This window comes from Trachurus trachurus, assembly GCF_905171665.1.
Source record: "Trachurus trachurus genome assembly, chromosome: 8".
NCBI lineage: Eukaryota > Metazoa > Chordata > Actinopteri > Carangiformes > Carangidae > Trachurus > Trachurus trachurus.
The window spans coordinates 2318218-2337898 of NC_139905.1; the positions used below are offsets into that span (position 1 = coordinate 2318218).

General features: G+C 43.9%; 1 protein-coding gene across 1 annotated transcript; it reads left to right on the plus strand.

Annotated features, from left to right (window-relative positions):
• Positions 1–5996: 5996 nt before the first annotated feature.
• Positions 5997–17698, plus strand: LOC310989782 (protein NLRC3-like; the record flags this gene model as incomplete). Its single annotated transcript, XM_083976930.1, has 8 exons — positions 5997–6325; positions 12172–12233; positions 12488–12765; positions 13126–14412; positions 14494–14747; positions 14954–15127; positions 17405–17495; positions 17681–17698. 8 exons carry the CDS (start codon positions 5997–5999, stop codon positions 17696–17698), a joined length of 2493 nt encoding a protein of 830 aa, XP_083833056.1.
• Positions 17699–19681: the final 1983 nt, after the last annotated feature.

Here is a 19681-nt window from a genome sequence, read left to right on the forward strand (position 1 = left end):
CTGTTTTTAATTTTCTTGAATGAGATGTTTATTTTCAAAAAGTCCTTAAAACATATCAAAACGAAACAAGCCTTATGTGTTTATGAAAAATTGACTACTTTAATTCCTGACCAACTCTGACTGTGTATTTTTTTTTTTCATTTGTGGTTATTTTTGTATTATCTGCTTGGTCATGTTGGCCACAATGTAATGCCAGATTTTGTTAATAAAAATTGAGATGAAAAAAAAAATGTCTGTCTATCAATCAGCCTATGCTATCTATGTGGATATAAAACGTAACGTTCGTTTGGTTTTAACCGTTTAAATGTGACCAACAAACCTATTTAGAGTTATACAAATATTATTTTATTCATGTCAAATTGTTTTTATTCAGTTTTCAATAAAATATTAGACAGAACAGCTCCATATAACACTGTTTATTTAGTGGGAGAAAACGGGATTAAAAAAAATTAATCGCATGGCGGTTAAAGGGACGAGGAGTTTTGGATGTTTCCACACTACATTTATGAGCCTCCGCACCGTGAAATTCTTTGACCGGTGCAAGACAGACTCATGTTTTCATTCATCAAGAATTAAAGTCAGAGGTTGGAAGACGATCACATACCGTCGTAGTTCCCACCATAAACGGAGATTCGGCGACGTTATTCTCATGACTCGCCACGAAATCGGCTCGCCCAGCATTTCCACCACCACTAATAATAACAAAATAACCATAGAGACAAAACCATAGATTTTAAGTGGTAACGTAGATTCATCCACATTAAAGCAGAAGTAAGTGATATTTTTGTGTTAATATAAGTCTTAAATAGTTATATCTTCCGACAGCAATCACTTACATGTTTGGTCTGAAACACGGGTCTGTCAGTCACTCTGCTCTGAGCCCAGGAGAAAACTTTTCTCGTATCCTACAAGTTTTATCCAATGAGGAGAGAGAACGGCATAAAGGGGCAGTCCTCTCTGTGTGTGCAGCCAAGGGATGCGCCTGAATGTGGTGACGTAGGGACGAGGACCAATAGATCCATGACGAGGACGGGGGCTGCTAACTCCATCGGCTGACAAGACGTTATGGTGCGTTCAAGGCAACTCGTAACTCGTGTTTTTCCGACCTGTGAAGTGGTACCAGTTCGATCTGGTACGAGTTCACGGGTCAGAAGTTACGAGTGGCCGTTATAGTGACTTTCACAGGTAAAACAGGTCGGAGCCTGGAACGCTACAAAGTCATAAGTTGTGACTTGAAGCTGTAATTTACGGTTTCAAAAGCCTGCCTGGAACGCAGCATTAGCCAAAACCACCGGATCGCTTACTTCTGCTTTAATGTGAGACTTTTTTATAACCAAATGGAAACTCCTCATTGTCCCTTTAACGCAACAGCCCTAATATTATACACAAAAATAACATTTTCTTAAATTCTGTGTGTAGGTATAGTGTATAGTGAAAGAAAAAAAAATTAAATGTGGAGACTAAAACAAGAAGGAAAACAAACAATCAAAGAAAACCAAAAAGTACAACTGCATAAGCCACAAATAGGCTTTTTTTTTTTAAATTTTATGTGAACTGAAACTCACTGCCTCATCAACTGAACCCTCCGCCCACTCACTGCTATGGATTATTTTTATTCACTTTTTTTTGTTTTTTACTTTAACACTATGTGGTAGCATGTCTTACAACGACCATTAATGAACCTTATGTAAGATATATAGGCTACTCATAAGCCAACAGCTGAAGTAGGGAAGTAGGCTGTTTAGAGTGGTAGTTTCCTGTAAACACACAGAGGGAGGAGTTAGAGAAAGTGAAAGTATTTAGTTCAGACGCCATTTTAAAACGAGAGGAGTGAGAATGGGGCTGCGTTAGGTGAGTGTTAAACCAACATTGTTATTATAATAAATCTCTGAGTCTCTATATTATATATATATTATAGATCAGTCCCTGTGAAGTGTGGAGGGAAGAAGAGTCAGAGTGAACTTGTGTCTACACAGAGACACTGAGACTAAAGGGGGGGGGGGGGGGGGGGGGGGCTACTTCCTGTTGTATCAGCCAGTTGTGACGAACTGAATAATACACAGACCAGAAGGAGAAGTTTATTACACCGTGTAATTCTGTTAATGTGTGTGTGTGTGTGTGTGTGTGTGTGTGTGTGTGTGTGTGTGTGTGTGTGTGTGTGTGTGTGTGTGTGTGTGTGTGTGTGTGTGTGTGTGTGTGTGTGTGTGTGTTCAGCTCAGTCAGTGCTTCTGGTTTCCCTCTATATAAGGCTCTTAATGATAAAGCTCTGAACCATTTTATAGCTACGCTGCTATAGGCTTAGACTGCTGGGGACACATCTGATCTGGTTACACAGAGCCCTCTCCTTTCCCCTCCTCTCCCCTCTCCTCCCCTCCTCTCCCCTCCCCTCCTCTCCCCACCTCTCTTCCCCTCTCCTCTCCTCCCCTCTCCACTCCTCTCCCCTCCTCTCCCCTCCTAACTCCTGCTAACATTTCCATATTTCGCACATTCTGTGACATAAACTGTAAACTGTTTTCTTGTCTGTAACAACATCTCTGTCCCGTCTGTCTGTCCTGGGTGAGGGATCCCTCCTCTGTTGCTCACCCTGAGGTTTCTCCGATTTTTCCCTGTTACAGTTTTGCTGAAACACTAAACCCTGTTGTCTGAACCAAATTCTCAGTTGCCTGAACCCACTGATTGAATCCGTCACTCTTTTGGCAGAATCATAAGGACTTTTCACCTGTTTAGACACATCTTACCAACACATTTTCATTGTGATGCAGCTGTGTTGCATAATACTGAGCACAGGTGGCAAAAGTCAAACACAACTAAAGCACAAGTTTCACCGGTTGAACACAACAACTCAAAATTGATAACTCTTGTGTCTAATGATGTGAGGGAACATATATAAACCAGTTCAGGATGAAGTACAGAACAGAGAAATGATGATGTGGCTGAGTAATTTGTATATTTTTGTACTTTTTACGTAGGTTTACTGCATACAAGTGCTAAATGCACAAGATTTCTGTTTGTTTTTGTACTGTACAAGTACTACGTGTAAAATGCACAGGATTTCTGTGTTGTTGTTTTTTTTTTTTTACAGTACTATGTACAAGTGCTAAATGCACAGGTTTTTTGTTTTGCAACATGCATTTATGGAGGGAGAAGAGGAGGAGAGGAAGAGGAGAAGATGAGAGACAACAGAGTGAAGGAAGAGAGGATGAGGGAGGGAAGGAGGGAGGGATGAACTGGGAAGAAAAAAGAAGAAGGAAGGAAAAGGGGATGAAATGGATGTGGGGAGGGAGGGAGGAGGGTGAAAGAAAGGGAAGGAGAGCATCCGTGTAGCATTTAGCTACAGTGAACGATAAACATTTATTTCTACAGCTTCATGTCCTGAGTGTTGTGTTTAGTGACTGCTCAGTAGTGTTTTTACAGTAATTTTGATTGACTCGGGGTACGATTTGACAACAGAGTTCAGTTTTGGGCACAGATTGAACTGTTTTGAGGTGAAAGTTTGGTTTTGCAAGAAGAGTCTGAGGTTTTGTGAATGTAGCTTGAAAATTGGGGTTTGTGTTCACAGTTTAGAGAAAAGGTGAGAAGCTTTCAAGAAATGTGTCTTAGCAATCGAGAAAAACTGTAAAAGGGTTTTCTATGGAGTTTTTCCTCAGTGGATGTGAGGGTCTAAGGACAGAGGATGTTGTTATGATGCCATGTAAAGCCCTTTGAGATGAACTGTTTGTAAAAATGGGCTATACAAATAAAATTGCCTTGCCTTGCCTTGCCTCTCAGACTGACTGAAGTCCTGAAGATGAGTGTTAATGTGGAGGAAGAGGAGGACGGACCAGAGTCTCCAGGATCCACCTGTCCGTCTCTGAAGAGTGACCGGTCCAAAGGAATTGTTCCAGACTTCAGTCTTGGACCTGGACACTCAGACTCACAGTGAGAGACCTGCACATTCACCACGCTAAGAAATAATCATGTAACATTCGGAGGGTTTACATGAGACTTTCCTCTTTCTGATTGAATTCATCCCAAACAAGTCTTTAGGGTTAACTGTTTACATGAGATATCCGATCTGGTGTTTACCCGATGCCACTGCATTTATTCACCACGGATGTTTTACAGCCATGAAACAACATTAAGGTCCACATTAAACATCAACACACACTGTAGTTTATTTAGACTCCGTCCTGCTGCCCCACATACTCACTACAGCACCAAATGTGGATCAATCCGCTGCTGAAAGTAGTCCCTGACAGATGTTTCCTGTGTTTCCTCCTGTTGGTTTGATAGAAACTAGAGTGAGCAGCTGTTTGAGGAAATGACTGAGCCTCTTTAAACATGAACCTGTAGCTGAACCAGACAACATTCAGTTTCACCGTTTACATGATGTTATTTTACTTTCTATCGGTTTAAGAAAAGGTTTATTCCACCTCTCTGAAACCAAATGAAATTTAATTTTCGGTTCGGTTTGATTGAGCTGTTTATACGGAGAATTTTCATTCGGTTTGGACTCTAAACCAATTCTAATCTGAATATTTGGCTCCATGTAAACACACCGTATGATGCTGCTGTGTTGCTTACATACAGTATTTGACTACAGTGTGTGGTGCTGGACGCTGACATCACTGTAGACTTCCACAATGCATCTGTATCTCATTGATTGATTGATTGTTGGGGTGTTATGATCATGATGTCATTCACCTTGTCTATTTAAGCACACACCTGATGACAATCAAGAGCAAATCTGTAAGTAAGTAAGTAAATTCCTTTATTGTCCCGAAACGGGCAAGTGTTTTGCAGCAACTGCTTCAACATTTAAAATACATGACAGGCAACAAGGAGATGGAAAGACAAAGAGACAAGGAACACAGCACTACAACAATGATGGCAGGTGAAAAGCAACAAGCCACTATAAAAATCCAGAAGAAATAGATAAAACAACAATCGATCAAAATCTAAAAATACATGGACATAACCATAATAAATAGCAAAGCAAAGCAAAGCAAATTCTGCCGACTTGTTGTGCAGTCCTTAATAAATGAATTGAATTGAATTAAATAAATAAATAAATAAATAAAAGTGCAAAACAAAGTGACTGCGTGACTACCTCCTTTTCCCCGCATTAAGGAGGGTGATAGCTGTGGGGTATTTGTATCTGTTGGTTCTGACTGGGGGGAAACTAAAGCGGGTGCCAGAGGGGAGGAGCTTAAAGTGTTGAAGAAGGGGGTGAGAATGATCAGACAAGATCGAATTTGCCTTCTTCACCACCTGCCTGTTGTAAAGGACAGAGAGATTGCTCTGCTGCGCACCAATAATTTTGCTGCCTATGTTCACAATTCTATTTAAGGCATTCTTGTGGGTGACATTCAGACCTCCAAACCAACATATACAAGAAAATATCAAAACTGACTCAATATAGGACTTGTAAAAAAGGGTCATCAGAGTTTTGTCAATACCAAATTTAGCAAGTTTTCTTAGGCAGAAAAGTCGCTGCTGACTCTTTTTGCAAATCCTGTCAGTGAATCTAATGGAGCAACATGTGTAACGAGTTGTTTAAATCGTGTCTATCCTATGCTCTAGTGTGCGCTGGAATTTTTTTGAATTTCTATTGTGAATAAAAACATGTTTGTGTTTGCAGAGGTCAGAACCACAGACTAAGAGCAGAGTCTCCAGGATCCATCTGTCTGTCCATGAAGAGTGACCGGTCCAACGATCAACCTCCTAACTTCAGTCTTGGACCTGGACCTGGACCTGGATCCATCTGTCTGTCTATGAAGAGTGACCGGTCCAACGATGAACCTCCTAACTTCAGTCTTGGACCTGGAACTGGACCTGGATCCATCTGTCTGTCTATGAAGAGTGACCGGTCCAACGATCAACCTCCTAACTTCAGTCCTGGACCTGGAACTGGACCTGGATCCATCTGTCTGTCTATGAAGAGTGACCGGTCCAACGATGAACCTCCTAACTTCAGTCCTGGACCTGGACCTGGACCTGGATCCATCTGTCTGTCTATGAAGAGTGACCGGTCCAACGATGAACCTCCTAACTTCAGTCTTGGACCTGGAACTGGACCTGGATCCATCTGTCTGTCTATGAAGAGTGACCGGTCCAACGATCAACCTCCTAACTTCAGTCCTGGACCTGGAACTGGACCTGGATCCATCTGTCTGTCTATGAAGAGTGACCGGTCCAACGATCAACCTCCTAACTTCAGTCCTGGACCTGGAACTGGACCTGGATCCATCTGTCTGTCTATGAAGAGTGACCGGTCCAACGATCAACCTCCTAACTTCAGTCTTGGACCTGGACCTGAACCTGGACCTAGATCTTCAGAGTCACGGTAAGAGACGTTTTCTACTGTAAACTGAGCTGAAGATGATTCAGTCATTATGTAGCATACCCTACCTTAAAACTTTTTACTTTTACCGTCAGCTCATTCATACTGTTCCTTGTTTATACCGGAAGACACAATACAGCCAGGAAGTGACAAGGTATGTTAGCGGTCTCTTCAAAATAAAAGCTCATTACAAATATAACCTTCAAAACGGACAATATGCATATAAAAACCAGATGAATGACATTTTACTATAATGCACTCAAATCATTAAATATATTTATGTAACGAAATCATGTCACAATGCAGTCGTTGGAGTGACAGTCGTTGGTGGGAAGTTGGTTTCGACTTCGAAGTCGAAACCAACTTCCCACCAACGACTGTCACTCCAACGACTGTCGTTGGCACTTGGAGCACAAAAGGGAACCAGTGACATCATCACTTGTGAACGCCCACACAAGAGGTTAAATAGTGAGTCTCCACACCAGATAGTTGGACCAGTCCCAGCCTGGTTAGCTGCTACATGAACTGATGAAGCCTCTTGGATGAGAGGTGAAACGTCTTCCTAGACAAATAACTAAGTCCAGTTGCTTTACATTTAACCTCCTTTGAAATACTATGACCTGGACAAATGAGAATATGCACCGGCTAACTTATTTAACCATTTTAGCAATACAAGGCTGCCCTCTTTTGGACAAAATGAGTAACAGCAATACATAAAACCAAAAAGTGGTCTGCTACACATTAGACTCATGTGAAGGAAACAGAGAGAAACCAGGAACCAGATCCATCAGACTCTGAAGGTTCACAACAAACCTCAGAGACAGAAACATCAGACTGATGAAGCACAGTGTCCCCATGTTCCTGTGTCATCAGCCTCAGTCAGTGTGAACGTTGCTGCACCAACACCAGCCCCGTCTCCACCTCCATAGTTTCCCTAGGTGGATTCAGACACACCCACAATCAGCTGATCTCAACACCTGTGGCTGCGTTCCGATCCACAGTTTAGTTGGACAGAGCCCCCTACTCCCGACTCCCTGCACAGGGAATCTGCCGTAGGAGACTTCACTTAACCGATATAATACCAATCGGAACACCCTGCAACGTCACAGCTGTTTCTGGTCGAGTTTAAAAATAAAGTTTTTAAGTTTCAAAATGTTTCACGCCACTATCACCGTTTAGACAAATCTGAAATGATTGAAGAAACATTACTATTTCTGTGTGCACAAGCAAAGCAGTTTTGTGTTGCAATGCGTGGTATTTATTCAGTTTCGGGGCATCAGGGTGTGTAGAAAGCATCAGTGGCTCAGCTGACAGGAAAGCTAACGGCTGTCGCTACTTAAGTCGGGGAAATGGGAAGTCGGACTAATGGACGCAAAAATAAAGAAATGTATGGTTGGAGAAATGGGTAGCCGGACAGACGTCATGCGCCCAACGGTGGCAGCTAAGCTAACGGCGGTAGCTAAGCTAACATCAGGACGTCAGCTGTTAAAACCCTCCCGTTGTGGGACACCACATGAAACTACTCCAGTTAGCTCAGTCATGTTGTAACTAAGATATTCGCCGGAAAAAATATTTTTTCATGGAGCGTTTATTGAGCCACTGAGCTATTAAAGTTAGACAGGTAACCGTTAGCCCTGCCAATTTACGTAACGCACGCAAACGGACCGCAATGGCTGATGGGTAATATCAGTTGTCAACATCCGGTGAACTGGGCGAAGTGAGGAACCGTTGTTCACTCCCTGCACAGTTCACAGTTCCCTTCAAACTGCTCCCTGCGGTTTGGAACCACACTGAACATGGAGAACACCCTGTGTAGTCCACTACGCCGGGAACTAGAGGGCCATCGGAACGCACCCTGTGTGAGCTCCACCTGTCTGTAGAGCTGTCAGTGGACAGAAGGACAGAGAGGAGACACAGTGTCTCCATGTTGGAGGAAACACTTTAATGATCCACACGTCTCAGCCTTTAAACTGAAGTCACAGTAGAGATTAAAGCAGAGATACACAGAGACTTTTATTTTGAAAAGCCAGGAACCAGACAGGAGTGATCAGTGTTTCCTGTTTCCTGTCTGTGACTGAGCTTCTCCACAACATGTAGTGAAGCTCAGGTGGAGCTGCTGAAGCTTCTGTTGTCAGCTTCAGGCCTCGTCCAAACGAATCCGTTTTTTTCGAATCCGGATAAATACTTTATCGGATTGGCCTCGCGTCCACACAAATCCGGCGTTTTCAGGGGGTGAAAACGGTATTTTTTGAAAACGGGTCCCAGAGTGAGAAAATTTGAAAACGCCGCCCCAGCGTTTTCTTCTGGACGGCCAATACGGACTTTTTCAGAAACGATGATGTCATGCCCCCCGCCGCTCTACCTGTAACCTGAGACACACACACACACACACACACACACACACACACCGCTGCAGCAGCTGCACACTGACAGTCTCGGCCGACTACCGTCAGGTCGCTCAGACGCTGCAGCTGAATCGCGGCTGTTTAATCATCACTGATCGTCATATTTACTCTGACACAACTCCCTGTCAACATTTAATCCATGTTTGAGTTTGAATACAGCAGGGAACTTCTTCTATTTAATTACAGCGGGGACTTCCCATCTTCTTCAGCTGTGTTTATGTGTGGCAGGCAGCGCTGCAGCGCCACACACACTCCACACACACACCTGCAGTATGTAGGTACTAGGGCTTGCACAGACTAGTCGACTAATCGACTAGTCGACTTTACTGCTCCACAATGACGTTTTGAGCTTGACGTCGACTAGTTGCTGATCATGTAACAGTAGGCTACAAGAGTAGCGGCTTGAAACAACAGCTGAGTGCGCTGAATGAAAAAAATACGAGCGCCGTCAAGCTGGATGGAACGAGCGCGTACCAGACAGGAAGTCAGGCACAGAAAAGGCGAGAGAATCCGGTCGATTTTCAAAATAAAATAAATGATGATTAAGTTTGCTTGTCCGCCTAGATATTTGTCAGTTGCGTCTGCACACAAGACACACATCCATACACACAGCGCTAGAGACAGACCTGTAGCCTACAGACGGGTCGATGTTTGACCGGCGCGGAGAGAGCAGGAGAAGCTGCTGCCTGACGGGGTGTTCCCACCAAACGCGATGAACGCGATTGAATCGCGCGTCAAATGAAATCGCGTCGCGCTAGACGCTCCAGTTTTGACGCTGGTTCAATATGCAAAAAACGCCTCGTCGCGGCATCGCGTCGCGCGACGAGCCCGCCCAAACAACAACATTTCTCCCACTATTTCATTCTCTGGCTGAGATAACCACCGTCGCTGCACTGTTCCTGTCCCTGTAGATGGGACAGGAACAGTGGTGTGGGTCTCTGGCTGCAGCAGAGACAGCTCCGTGAACTACTGTGTGACTGACCGCCTGTTGAGTGCTTTGGGACGGGGCGGTCGGCTCGCAGCGCCCGCTGGTTGAAAACAGCAGTGATAACGGGCTTTCAGGTCCGAATATCCAAACCGGAAAAGCAACACTGAAGAGCTGTGGCTTTGCTGCCGCTAATGGGGATCTGAATAATAAACTAATCTAAACCAGAAAACTTCTAATATTGTCAATAGACTCGCTCTGACTAAACTGCCAAGGGAACACCAGTACGTCCGTACGTCAGCACGTCGGTGACGATCTCAAAGCTGATAGGCTGTCGCGGCGCGTCTTCACGCGAATTCGCCGCAAAAGTTCAATTATTTGAGCTCGAGCGATGAAGCGTCATCGCGCCGGGCGACGCGATGGAGGCGATTTTTCGCGGCCAACGCGTCCATCGCGCCGCGCTATCGCGTCCATCGCATCGCCCGGCGCGATGACGCGACTAATCGCGTGTTTGCATTGACTTTACATGTAATCTCGACGCGCGATGAAGCGTCATCGCGTTTGGTGGGAACACCCCGTGACACCAGCCAAGCGCCTGTGAGGCGCTGCGCTGCCGCGGCCAGTGTGTCGGGCTGTCGGCAATTTAAAAAAAAAAAAAAAAACTCCGCTCATATCGACAGCTTTACGTCGCGCACAACGACAACCAACAACAGCAACAACCAACCAGAAAAAAAATGTGAGTGAAACTGTGAGTGAGCAGGACTGTGATGGTGACGAGGCCTAGTGTCGTTTTCCTCCCTAATTGTTTAACGGACAGTAGCTACAGTATTATCTTTTGCACTTGTATAGGAGTGCATGTTACAGAAAAACAAACTGATTTACAGCTTGTTGTTTATAGGCTAAAGCTGCTGTTCTGTGGACTCATTTCTGTGCATGAGCGTCTGTCAGTGAATAATCTACAGATTGTTGCCAAGCATTTATGATGGGAAAAATATGAATGACGTCATCAGCGACTAGTCGACGTCGACTCGACTTTCATAACATTAGAGTCGACTTTTAAAAATCTGAAGTCGTGCAACCCCTAGTAGGTACTACAGCGTTTTGGGTCGTTTTCAGGTGATGCGTGTGGACGCAGATATTTCTGAAAACGATGCCGTGTTTACGGAGATTTTTTTCAAAACGATTAAGAAAAAGATCGGATTCGGTGAAGCCGCGTATTCGTCTGGACGGGGCCTCAGTCTCCTCACACTAACTAACACAGGTTCATTAGAGCCACACAGCAACGTCTGGTTGAGGAGCTCATTAGTTAAAGAGCTGATAGGACTCAGTCCAGAACCAACATCAAACACATGATCAGTGTCTGAAAGAGGAAAACACCACCAACAGCTTCTCAATCATTTCACACATTTGGAGTAAAAACCAGACGAGATGACGCAGAACTGAAGAGACTCAAACTAACAGGGAGTTTGTTTCAGAGTCCAGATTTAAAGCAGAAGTAAGTGATCCGGTGGTTTTGTCTAACTTCCTGTCAGCAGATGGAGTTAGCAGTCCCCGCCCTCGTCCCTACGTCACCACATTCAAGCGCATCCCTTGGCTGCACACACAGAGAGGACCGCCCCTTTATGCCGTTCTCTCTCCTCATTGGATAAAACTTGTAGGATACAAGGAAAGTTTTCTCCTCGGCTCAGAGCAGAGCAGAGTGACTGACAGACCCGTGTTTCAGACCAAACACTCTATAGAAGTGATTGCTGTCGGAAGATACAACTATTTAAAACATATATTAAAGGCCCCATGCTGTGCACTTTTCTCTGGGTTTATTTACCTGCTGATATCCCTAACAAGATGTATCATTGGTTTTGAGTACCTGTGATCTGCTTAATATCGTTTCTACTGCCCCTTTCTGTTGCCTCTTTCTGGAGCTCTAGCAGGCACAGGTCATTTGGCCAATCAGAAGAGAGAATGAGAACCTCTCCTCTGATTGGCTCACTGTTTTTGAGTGGCATGTGGTCGGGCCAATCACAGGCAAGTAACTGAAACCTAAGCTGCATTCATAAAAATTGAAAATAAACAACTGGTCATGGTGGGCGGAGTTACCTTGTGTGTGACATCACAGAAAGGAGGAAGTGCTATCCGCTCGTCTTAAAGAGACAGTTCCTACAAATGGGCGGTGTGTGTTTCTCCGTTTATGACCAGTTTGATGCATGTGGCAGTATATACGTGGCCCAGAGACCTCCCCATGCACGAAAAAATCACCAAAATCACATTTTTCATGCCATGGGGCCTTTAACACAAATATTCTGCTTACATCTGCTTTAAGGTCAACAGATAAACAGAGACAGAAACCAGACCAGTTCAGGACCAGGTCTTCATTCAGCTTGTCTCTCTACACTCGTCTTCCTCTACTCTCTCTCTCTCTCTGCTCCTCTGCTTACTGAAGCCCCGCCCCCTTGAGGTGGTAAACCAATCAGAGCTCAGATGTGGAGCTGTGACATGTTGTTGATCCAGAAATGTCTTGACAGGAGGAAGAGGAGTGGTGTCTCTGACGTCCTGAAGGATCATGGACAAAGACCCAGAACCAGAGGTGAGCTGCAGACAGCCAATCAGAGCAGCTGTGGACAAAGTGAGAGTGAACATCTGTCTGCTGATGTGGTCATTAGTGAAACCAGGACCTGTTGTTTTCTCCAGAGTCATTGTTCCATCACACAGCACTGACATTTAAGATGATGATTCAAACCTTCTCTTTGTTGTCTGTAGTTTTTCTGTAGCTGATGAAAATAATCTGATCAGATTGTCAGACTCTCTGTCTTCAGTCTGACTCTGTCTCTTCTCTCTCAGCAGATCGTGGTCTGCAGGAGGTTTTAGATCAACATAAGATCAGTCTGAGGAGCAGATGTGAACGAGTGACTGAAGGAACTGAGGCAACAGGAAGTGGAACAGGAAGTGGAACCCTCCTCAACAGGATCTACACTGAGCTCTACATCACAGAGGGACAGAGTGAAGAGGTTAATACCCAACATGAGGTGACACAGCTGGAGACAACGTCCAAGAAGAAGACCCTCCATGACACTCCAATCAAGTGCAACGACATCTTTAAAGACTTACCTGTCCAACAGAGAGAGGACGTCTCTACGGTCTCACCTGTCCAACAGAGAGAGGACGTCTCTACGGTCTCACCTGTCCAACGGAGAGAGGACGTCTCTACGGTCTCACCTGTCCAACGGAGAGAGGACGTCTCTACGGTCTCACCTGTCCAACGGAGAGAGGACGTCTCTACGGTCTCACCTGTCCAACAGAGAGAGGACATCTCTAAGGTCTCACCTGTCCAACAGAGAGAGGACGTCTCTACGGTCTCACCTGTCCAACAGGGAGAGGACGTCTCTACGGTCTCACCTGTCCAACAGAGAGAGGACGTCTCTACGGTCTCACCTGTCCAACAGAGAGAGGACGTCTCTACGGTCTCACCTGTCCAACAGAGACCCATCAGAGTGGTTCTGACCAACGGTGTCGCTGGCGTTGGAAAAACCTTCTCGGTGCAGAAGTTCACTCTGGACTGGGCCGAGGGCTTGGAGAACCAAGATGTTGATCTGCTGGTTCTGCTTTCGTTCAGGGAGCTGAACCTGATCAGAGATCAGCGGTTGAGTCTTCTCGGGCTGCTCCATGTTTTCCATCCAACATTACAGAAGGTCACAGCAGAGCAGCTGGCTGTCTGTAAACTTCTCTTCATCTTTGACGGCCTGGATGAAAGCCGACTGTCACTGGACTTCAACAACAGGGAGGTTGTGTCTGATGTCACACAGACGTCATCAGTCAACGTGCTGCTGACAAACCTCATCCAGGGGAATCTGCTTCCCTCGGCTCTGGTCTGGATCACCTCCAGACCTGCAGCAGCCAATCAGATCCCTCCTACATGTGTCGACAGGGTAACAGAGGTCCGAGGCTTCACTGACGCCCAGATGGAGGACTACTTCAGGAGGAGGTCCAGTGATGAAGATCTGTCCAGAAGAATCATCTCACACATCCAGACGTCCAGGACCCTCCACATCATGTGTCAAGTCCCAGTCTTCTGCTGGATCAGTGCTACAGTTCTGGAGCACATGTTGACCACAGACCAGAGAGGAGAGCTGCCCAAGACCACGACTGACCTGTTCTCACACTTCCTGCTGGTCCAGACAAAGAGGAAGAAGAACAAGTACGGTGAAGGACATGAGACGAGTCCACAGGAGCTGACGGAGGCCGACAGGGAAGTTCTTCTGAAGCTGGGGAGGCTGGCGTTTGAACAGCTGGAGGAAGGAAACATCATGTTCTACCAAGAAGACCTGGAGCAGTGTGGTCTGGATGTCACAGAGGCCTTGGTGAACTCAGGACTCTGTACTGAGATCTTCAAAAGAGAGAGTGTGATCTTCCAGAAAACAGTCTACTGCTTTGTTCATCTGAGTGTTCAGGAGTTTCTGGCTGCAGTCTACATGTTCCACTGTTTCACCAACAGGAAGAGAAAGGTCCTCAAGAAGTTCCTGGGAAAACAACATGTTGATTTAACCCTGGATGACTTCCTGCAGAGAGCCATGCAGAAATCCCTCAGCAGTAGAAATGGTCACCTGGACCTGTTTGTTCGCTTCCTTCATGGCCTCTCTCTGGAGTCCAACCAGAGGCTGTTAGGAGGTCTGCTGGGTCAGACAGACAACAGTCCAGAAACCATCCAGAGAACCATCGACAACCTCAAGGAGATGAACAGTGATCAAAGGGAGGACATTGATGACTTTTATGACATAATGGGCATTGATTACATCACTCCTGACAGAACCATCAACAACCTGAAGGAGATGAAGAGTGATAAAATCTCTCCTGACAGAAGCATCAACATCTTCCACTGTCTGACGGAGATGAAGGACCAGTCAGTTCATCAGGAGATCCAACAGTTCCTGGAGTCAGAGAACAGTTCAGAGAAGAAACTCTCTGAGATCCAGTGTTCAGCTCTGGCCTACATGCTGCAGATGTCAGAGCAGGTTCTGGACCAGTTGGACCTGAAGAAGTACAGGACATCACTGGAGGGACGACGGAGACTGATCCCAGCTGTGAGGAACTGCAGGAAGGCTGAGTGAGTCCAGACATGATCAATAACACACACACACATACACACACACACACACACACACACACACACACACACACACACACACACACACACACACACACACACACACACACACACACACACACACACACACACACACAGTTAAAGGATTGTTTAGTACAAATTGTCTGATTTTACTCTCACACATTTTGTTTCTTCTCTAATCACAGACTTGTTGAGTGTGACCTCTCAGAGATTCACTGTGAAGTCGTTGCCTCAGCTCTGAAGTCCAGCCCCTCCCACCTGAGACACCTGGACCTGAGTGTGAACGAGCTGGATGATTCATCAGTGGAGCTTCTGTGTGCTGGACTGGAGAGTCCAAACTGTAGACTGGAGACTCTGAGGTGAGTTCACTGACTGGAGCTGTTGTAGTTGTTTGAAGCTTCAGCTTCTCATTGGTTCATACATGTCAGGATTTGTGTGTGAGGATTTTTCTCAAGAAGCTGAAGAGAGAAAACAGTTGAGATGAGTCCAGAGAGAAGAAGGTGAGAGCAGTCGTAGTGTTTGTGATTCAGAGCAGCAGAGAACGAGCTCAGCTTCTACAACTGTTGTTTTCAACTCAGACACTTGTCTGCAAATAGCAATTGCACTTTTTCGAAGTTTCAGAAATATCGCTTTTATTTTGCGAAAATCTGAAACGCAGGTACTGACAGAGTCTCTGAGAAATGTGGCTGCACAACATGAGTTTGTCTGGATGGAGCCACAGGTGGAGCTGACAGGTGAAGAGGTGGAGTCACTGCGTCTGTGTTGAAGCAGCAGCAGCTTCTCATGAATATTAATGAGCTGTTTTCTCTCTGTCACTGTTTAACCTGCTTCCGGTTGCTTCAGCTGTTGGACTTTGATTTTCTAAACTTTCTGAAGCTTCTTCAGCTCTGAACAGATGATGAGACACTGAATGCTGTCAACAAGGAGCTTTGGCCTCAACTCACTGCTTGAATGCTTTCAGCATTCACACTATTGTTCTTCTGTTAGGCCATTTTCTTCCGCCTTGTTACAGTCTTCTTCTAGTCCTTCATACTTTGTGCTATTTCAACAATTCATATATCAAAACGTGCAGCTTTTTCTGGACTTTATCGGATGTATTCAAATTTTTCATACTTTTTCAAATATTTAACTTTTTCTGATTTTTTTTCCCCCCATAGAGAATGCATTGGAACAGTCTTGAAACTCTTCAAATCTTCTTACTTCTTTCAGCCTTTAAAGCGTCCACATACTTTCTGCTAGAGACTTCATTCAAATTCTAAGCTGTAGACAAACTTCTAATGTATTCATCCTGTGTGTACAACTTTTTCATAGCTTGTACCGTTTTTGAGATAAATCCTTTAAAAGCACATGAGGATTTCTGACAAATTTCACACTTTTCAATGAGTGTGTATGGGGTTGGGTCAGAGTGGGTGACGTCATCGTAGAGTGCAGGAGAGCCAAAAAAGCGACTGGAACTTTTCTTCTGAAACTGCCAGCAAAGCTACAAATGACACTCTACACTCATGATTTTGGAAACAGTTTGTAGCCACGCTTGTCTTCTACAATGCCGTCAAAAATGCACAGAGACTCAGAGAATAATTTAAAATATTTTTTAAGTGCAGCCTGGGTGCTCTCTCTCTGCCATTCAGCCTAATGCAATTTTTTTCACAGCAGAGTAGCAGGAGCTCAACTTTTTAATTCGCTGGAATGGGCATTATACTTTGTTTGATTTCATCAAAAAATAGTCACAAGTCACATAAAGGTCCTCTACTTACTTGTTGTGGCTCATTTCTACTCTTTTCTTTTTTTTAAGCATCATTGAAAAATCTCACATTCATCAAAGTCTCAACCTCTCTTCACACAACTCCAGTGTAGTGTAGTGGGTAAGGTGGCCGATTGCCAACCTCAAGGTCACTAGTTTGAATCCAAGGGGAGCACTCTTTTTATGTTATGTTGAATTCTGCTCCCCTCCCCCGCCTTCAATTGGTTACAGGTGTTCGTTAAGAGACTCATTCATTCTTAGTGCCACAGTTTGCAGCACATCATCACATTACAATCAATCACAGAAACACAGAGTTGTATTAATTCCTCATTTGAGTCCAGATTTATTTTCCTCTTTATTCTGATTTTTTTTTAATCAAAAATCAAAGTTACACCACTTGACACTGGGTTTCATCACGTCATTGACCCCTGTGCTGTTAGTTTATTGATTTAACCCTGATACCAGTTGATCAATAAAGTTATTGATAATAATAACAGAGAAGAATAAAAATACAAAGTTAGTGACATTAAATGGTACAAATATAAATCTGTCTAAAAGAATCAGAATCTCTAAACCAGAGAGTTGTAGTCAGTGTTTAGTCCAACAGGTATTGATCAGATATTGATTGTATATTGACAGACTGAGCTGAGGTCAGCAGCAGCTGATGAATCTGTGCTGACATGTGGATGATGTGTAGAAGGCCACATGATGAAGATCCACAAGAACACAAGGACAAAGTCCCTCTATTGATTATTGATCAGGACTCATCTGATTATTGATTAGTTGAATTAATCTTCTTCTTTTATTCTTTATTCAGATTGATGGGCTGCAGGTTGTCAGGGATCAGCTGTTCTTCTCTGGCCTCAGCTCTGAAGTCCAACCCCTCCCACCTGAGACAACTGGACCTGAGAGACAACAACCTGAAGTCTTCAGACCTGAAGGATCTGGGTGATCTAGTGAAGAGTCTAGACTGTAGACTGCAGACTGTGAGGTCAGTAGGGGGGCGGAGTCAGTCTGTGCTGCTTTCAGCACTATTGGACTAAAGTCAGTGAGAGACAATAACAGAGACAACAGTCAGCCAATCAGAGCAGAGAGAGACAACAGTCAGCCAATCAGAGCAGAGAGAGACAACCACTGATCCATCACCTCTGTCCTCTGCTTCTCTTCTCAGATGGGGACCACTCACTAGAGCTCCCTAACTGACCTGAGAGCAGCTCCACTGTCTCTCTCAGAGTCCAGTCCACCATCCTCCCTGTGTGTTCTGGACCTGACAGAGATCATCACTGTCTCTGGACTCATCTGATCCTCTACACACTCTCTGCTCCTCCTCCTCCTCCTCTCTCTTCCTCCTCCTGTTTCCTTCCTCATCCCAGGAAGTCAGCTCCATCTTGTGGTGTGGTGAAGAACTGCAGCTCATTTCCACATTATTCAGTGTTCCTTTACCATGATGGAGTTTCAGATCAGGTTGCTATGACGACAGTTAACACATTAATGTGAGGCAGTTAACCTGTTTGACTGTTTGTCCCTTACAGGACACTGTAATACACAGATTTACCAGCTGCTTAGGGCGCCACGTTGTTTTAGTCTTTGCCCAACAAGTAAACACTATTAATTTTTGATATTACCTTTGCTTTTTACACTTTTACACTTACTTTTATTTTACTTTACTTTACTTGTGTGTCCAACCCTCCTGTAACTATGTAAATGTACTTATTCTGTTATCTACTGGTCCTTTGTCTTTATGGGCTTTTTTATGTTAATTGTTGTATTGTTTTGGGGACTATGGATGTAATTTAGCACATGTGCTAAATCCGGTGTATTTACAGTGGGTATTCTGGTACTCACTGTCCATTAATATGCATTGTCCCGACTAAATAAACTACTAAAGTAAGGTAAGTAAATATTCATCTTGTGGCTGTCTTTTAACAAACTTCAGCCACTGAGGAACTTAAAGCTCTTTTGGGTCCACGTCCAGTTTAAAGTGTTTATTGTGACAAAAATCAAAAAGAGCCAACAAGCAGTTATATCAAAAAGGGAAAATAATACGTGCCCTTTCAATAAATAATAATGATGATAATGGTGAGATGGTAAAGTGAAAATGACGGTGAATTGACGGTCAACAAAAAATATATGAGCTTAGTTCTCTCTCTCTCTTTGTTCAAAACTCCGCCACCACACACACACACACACACACACACACACACACACACACACACACTAAGTAAATAAAATAACCACACCCATTCAATGTGACAATGCAATGACGTAAAGCTTAAAGCAAAATGGCAGGCAAAATATATATTTTAGCTTCTACAATTTACCTTTGCTTTTTACACTTTCACACTTAGGCTATGTAAATTCAAAGTCTCACTATATCTTATTATTGTCTTTTTTGCTGTAATGTGAGTCTAAAAGTCAGGTCTGGTCTCCATCTATTACATGTGAATATCATTTTCAACCTTGTCTAACGGCATATTGTAATAAATAAAAAAACAAACAATTCAAATCTCATGGTTGTTGTGATTTCATCAGTCTGGTTTTGTTGTTTAATCAGTCCCTTACAGAAAAAACACATGAACTTTCACATGTGAAAAATTTTGCACATGGGAAACATGTTATTTGCACATGGGAAACATGTTTGGCACAATTTTATGTGAATTCCCATGTGAACCCATTTTCCACATGTGGTAACATGTTTGACACCTGCTCTCTAGGCTACATGGTAACACATAAGTTTACATGTAGAGCACATGTGTACAAAATGTTAAAAATGATTCACATAAAATTGCCAAAACCACATGTTTCCCATGTGCAAATAACATGTTCCCCATGTGCAAAAAATGTTCACATATGAAATTAATGTGGTTGTTTATAGTTCAACAAATAAATCTGTGGGGTCGTTCACTTGAATGTTTAATTAGTATAATATATCTCAAAAGGCCTTTTATTGAAATTTGTTTGATTATTTAGCCTAAGTGTAACAAATATGCAACAAAGGAAGAAAAAAAAGAAAAAGAAAAGGCTGTAGGTCAGGATGGAGGGGTGTCAGGTTAGTTAGAGAGGAGCGGTGTGGTGACGGTCCAACTCCTCTCCGCTACACTTTATATATATATATATATATATATATATATATATATATATATATACACACACACACACACACAGTATATGT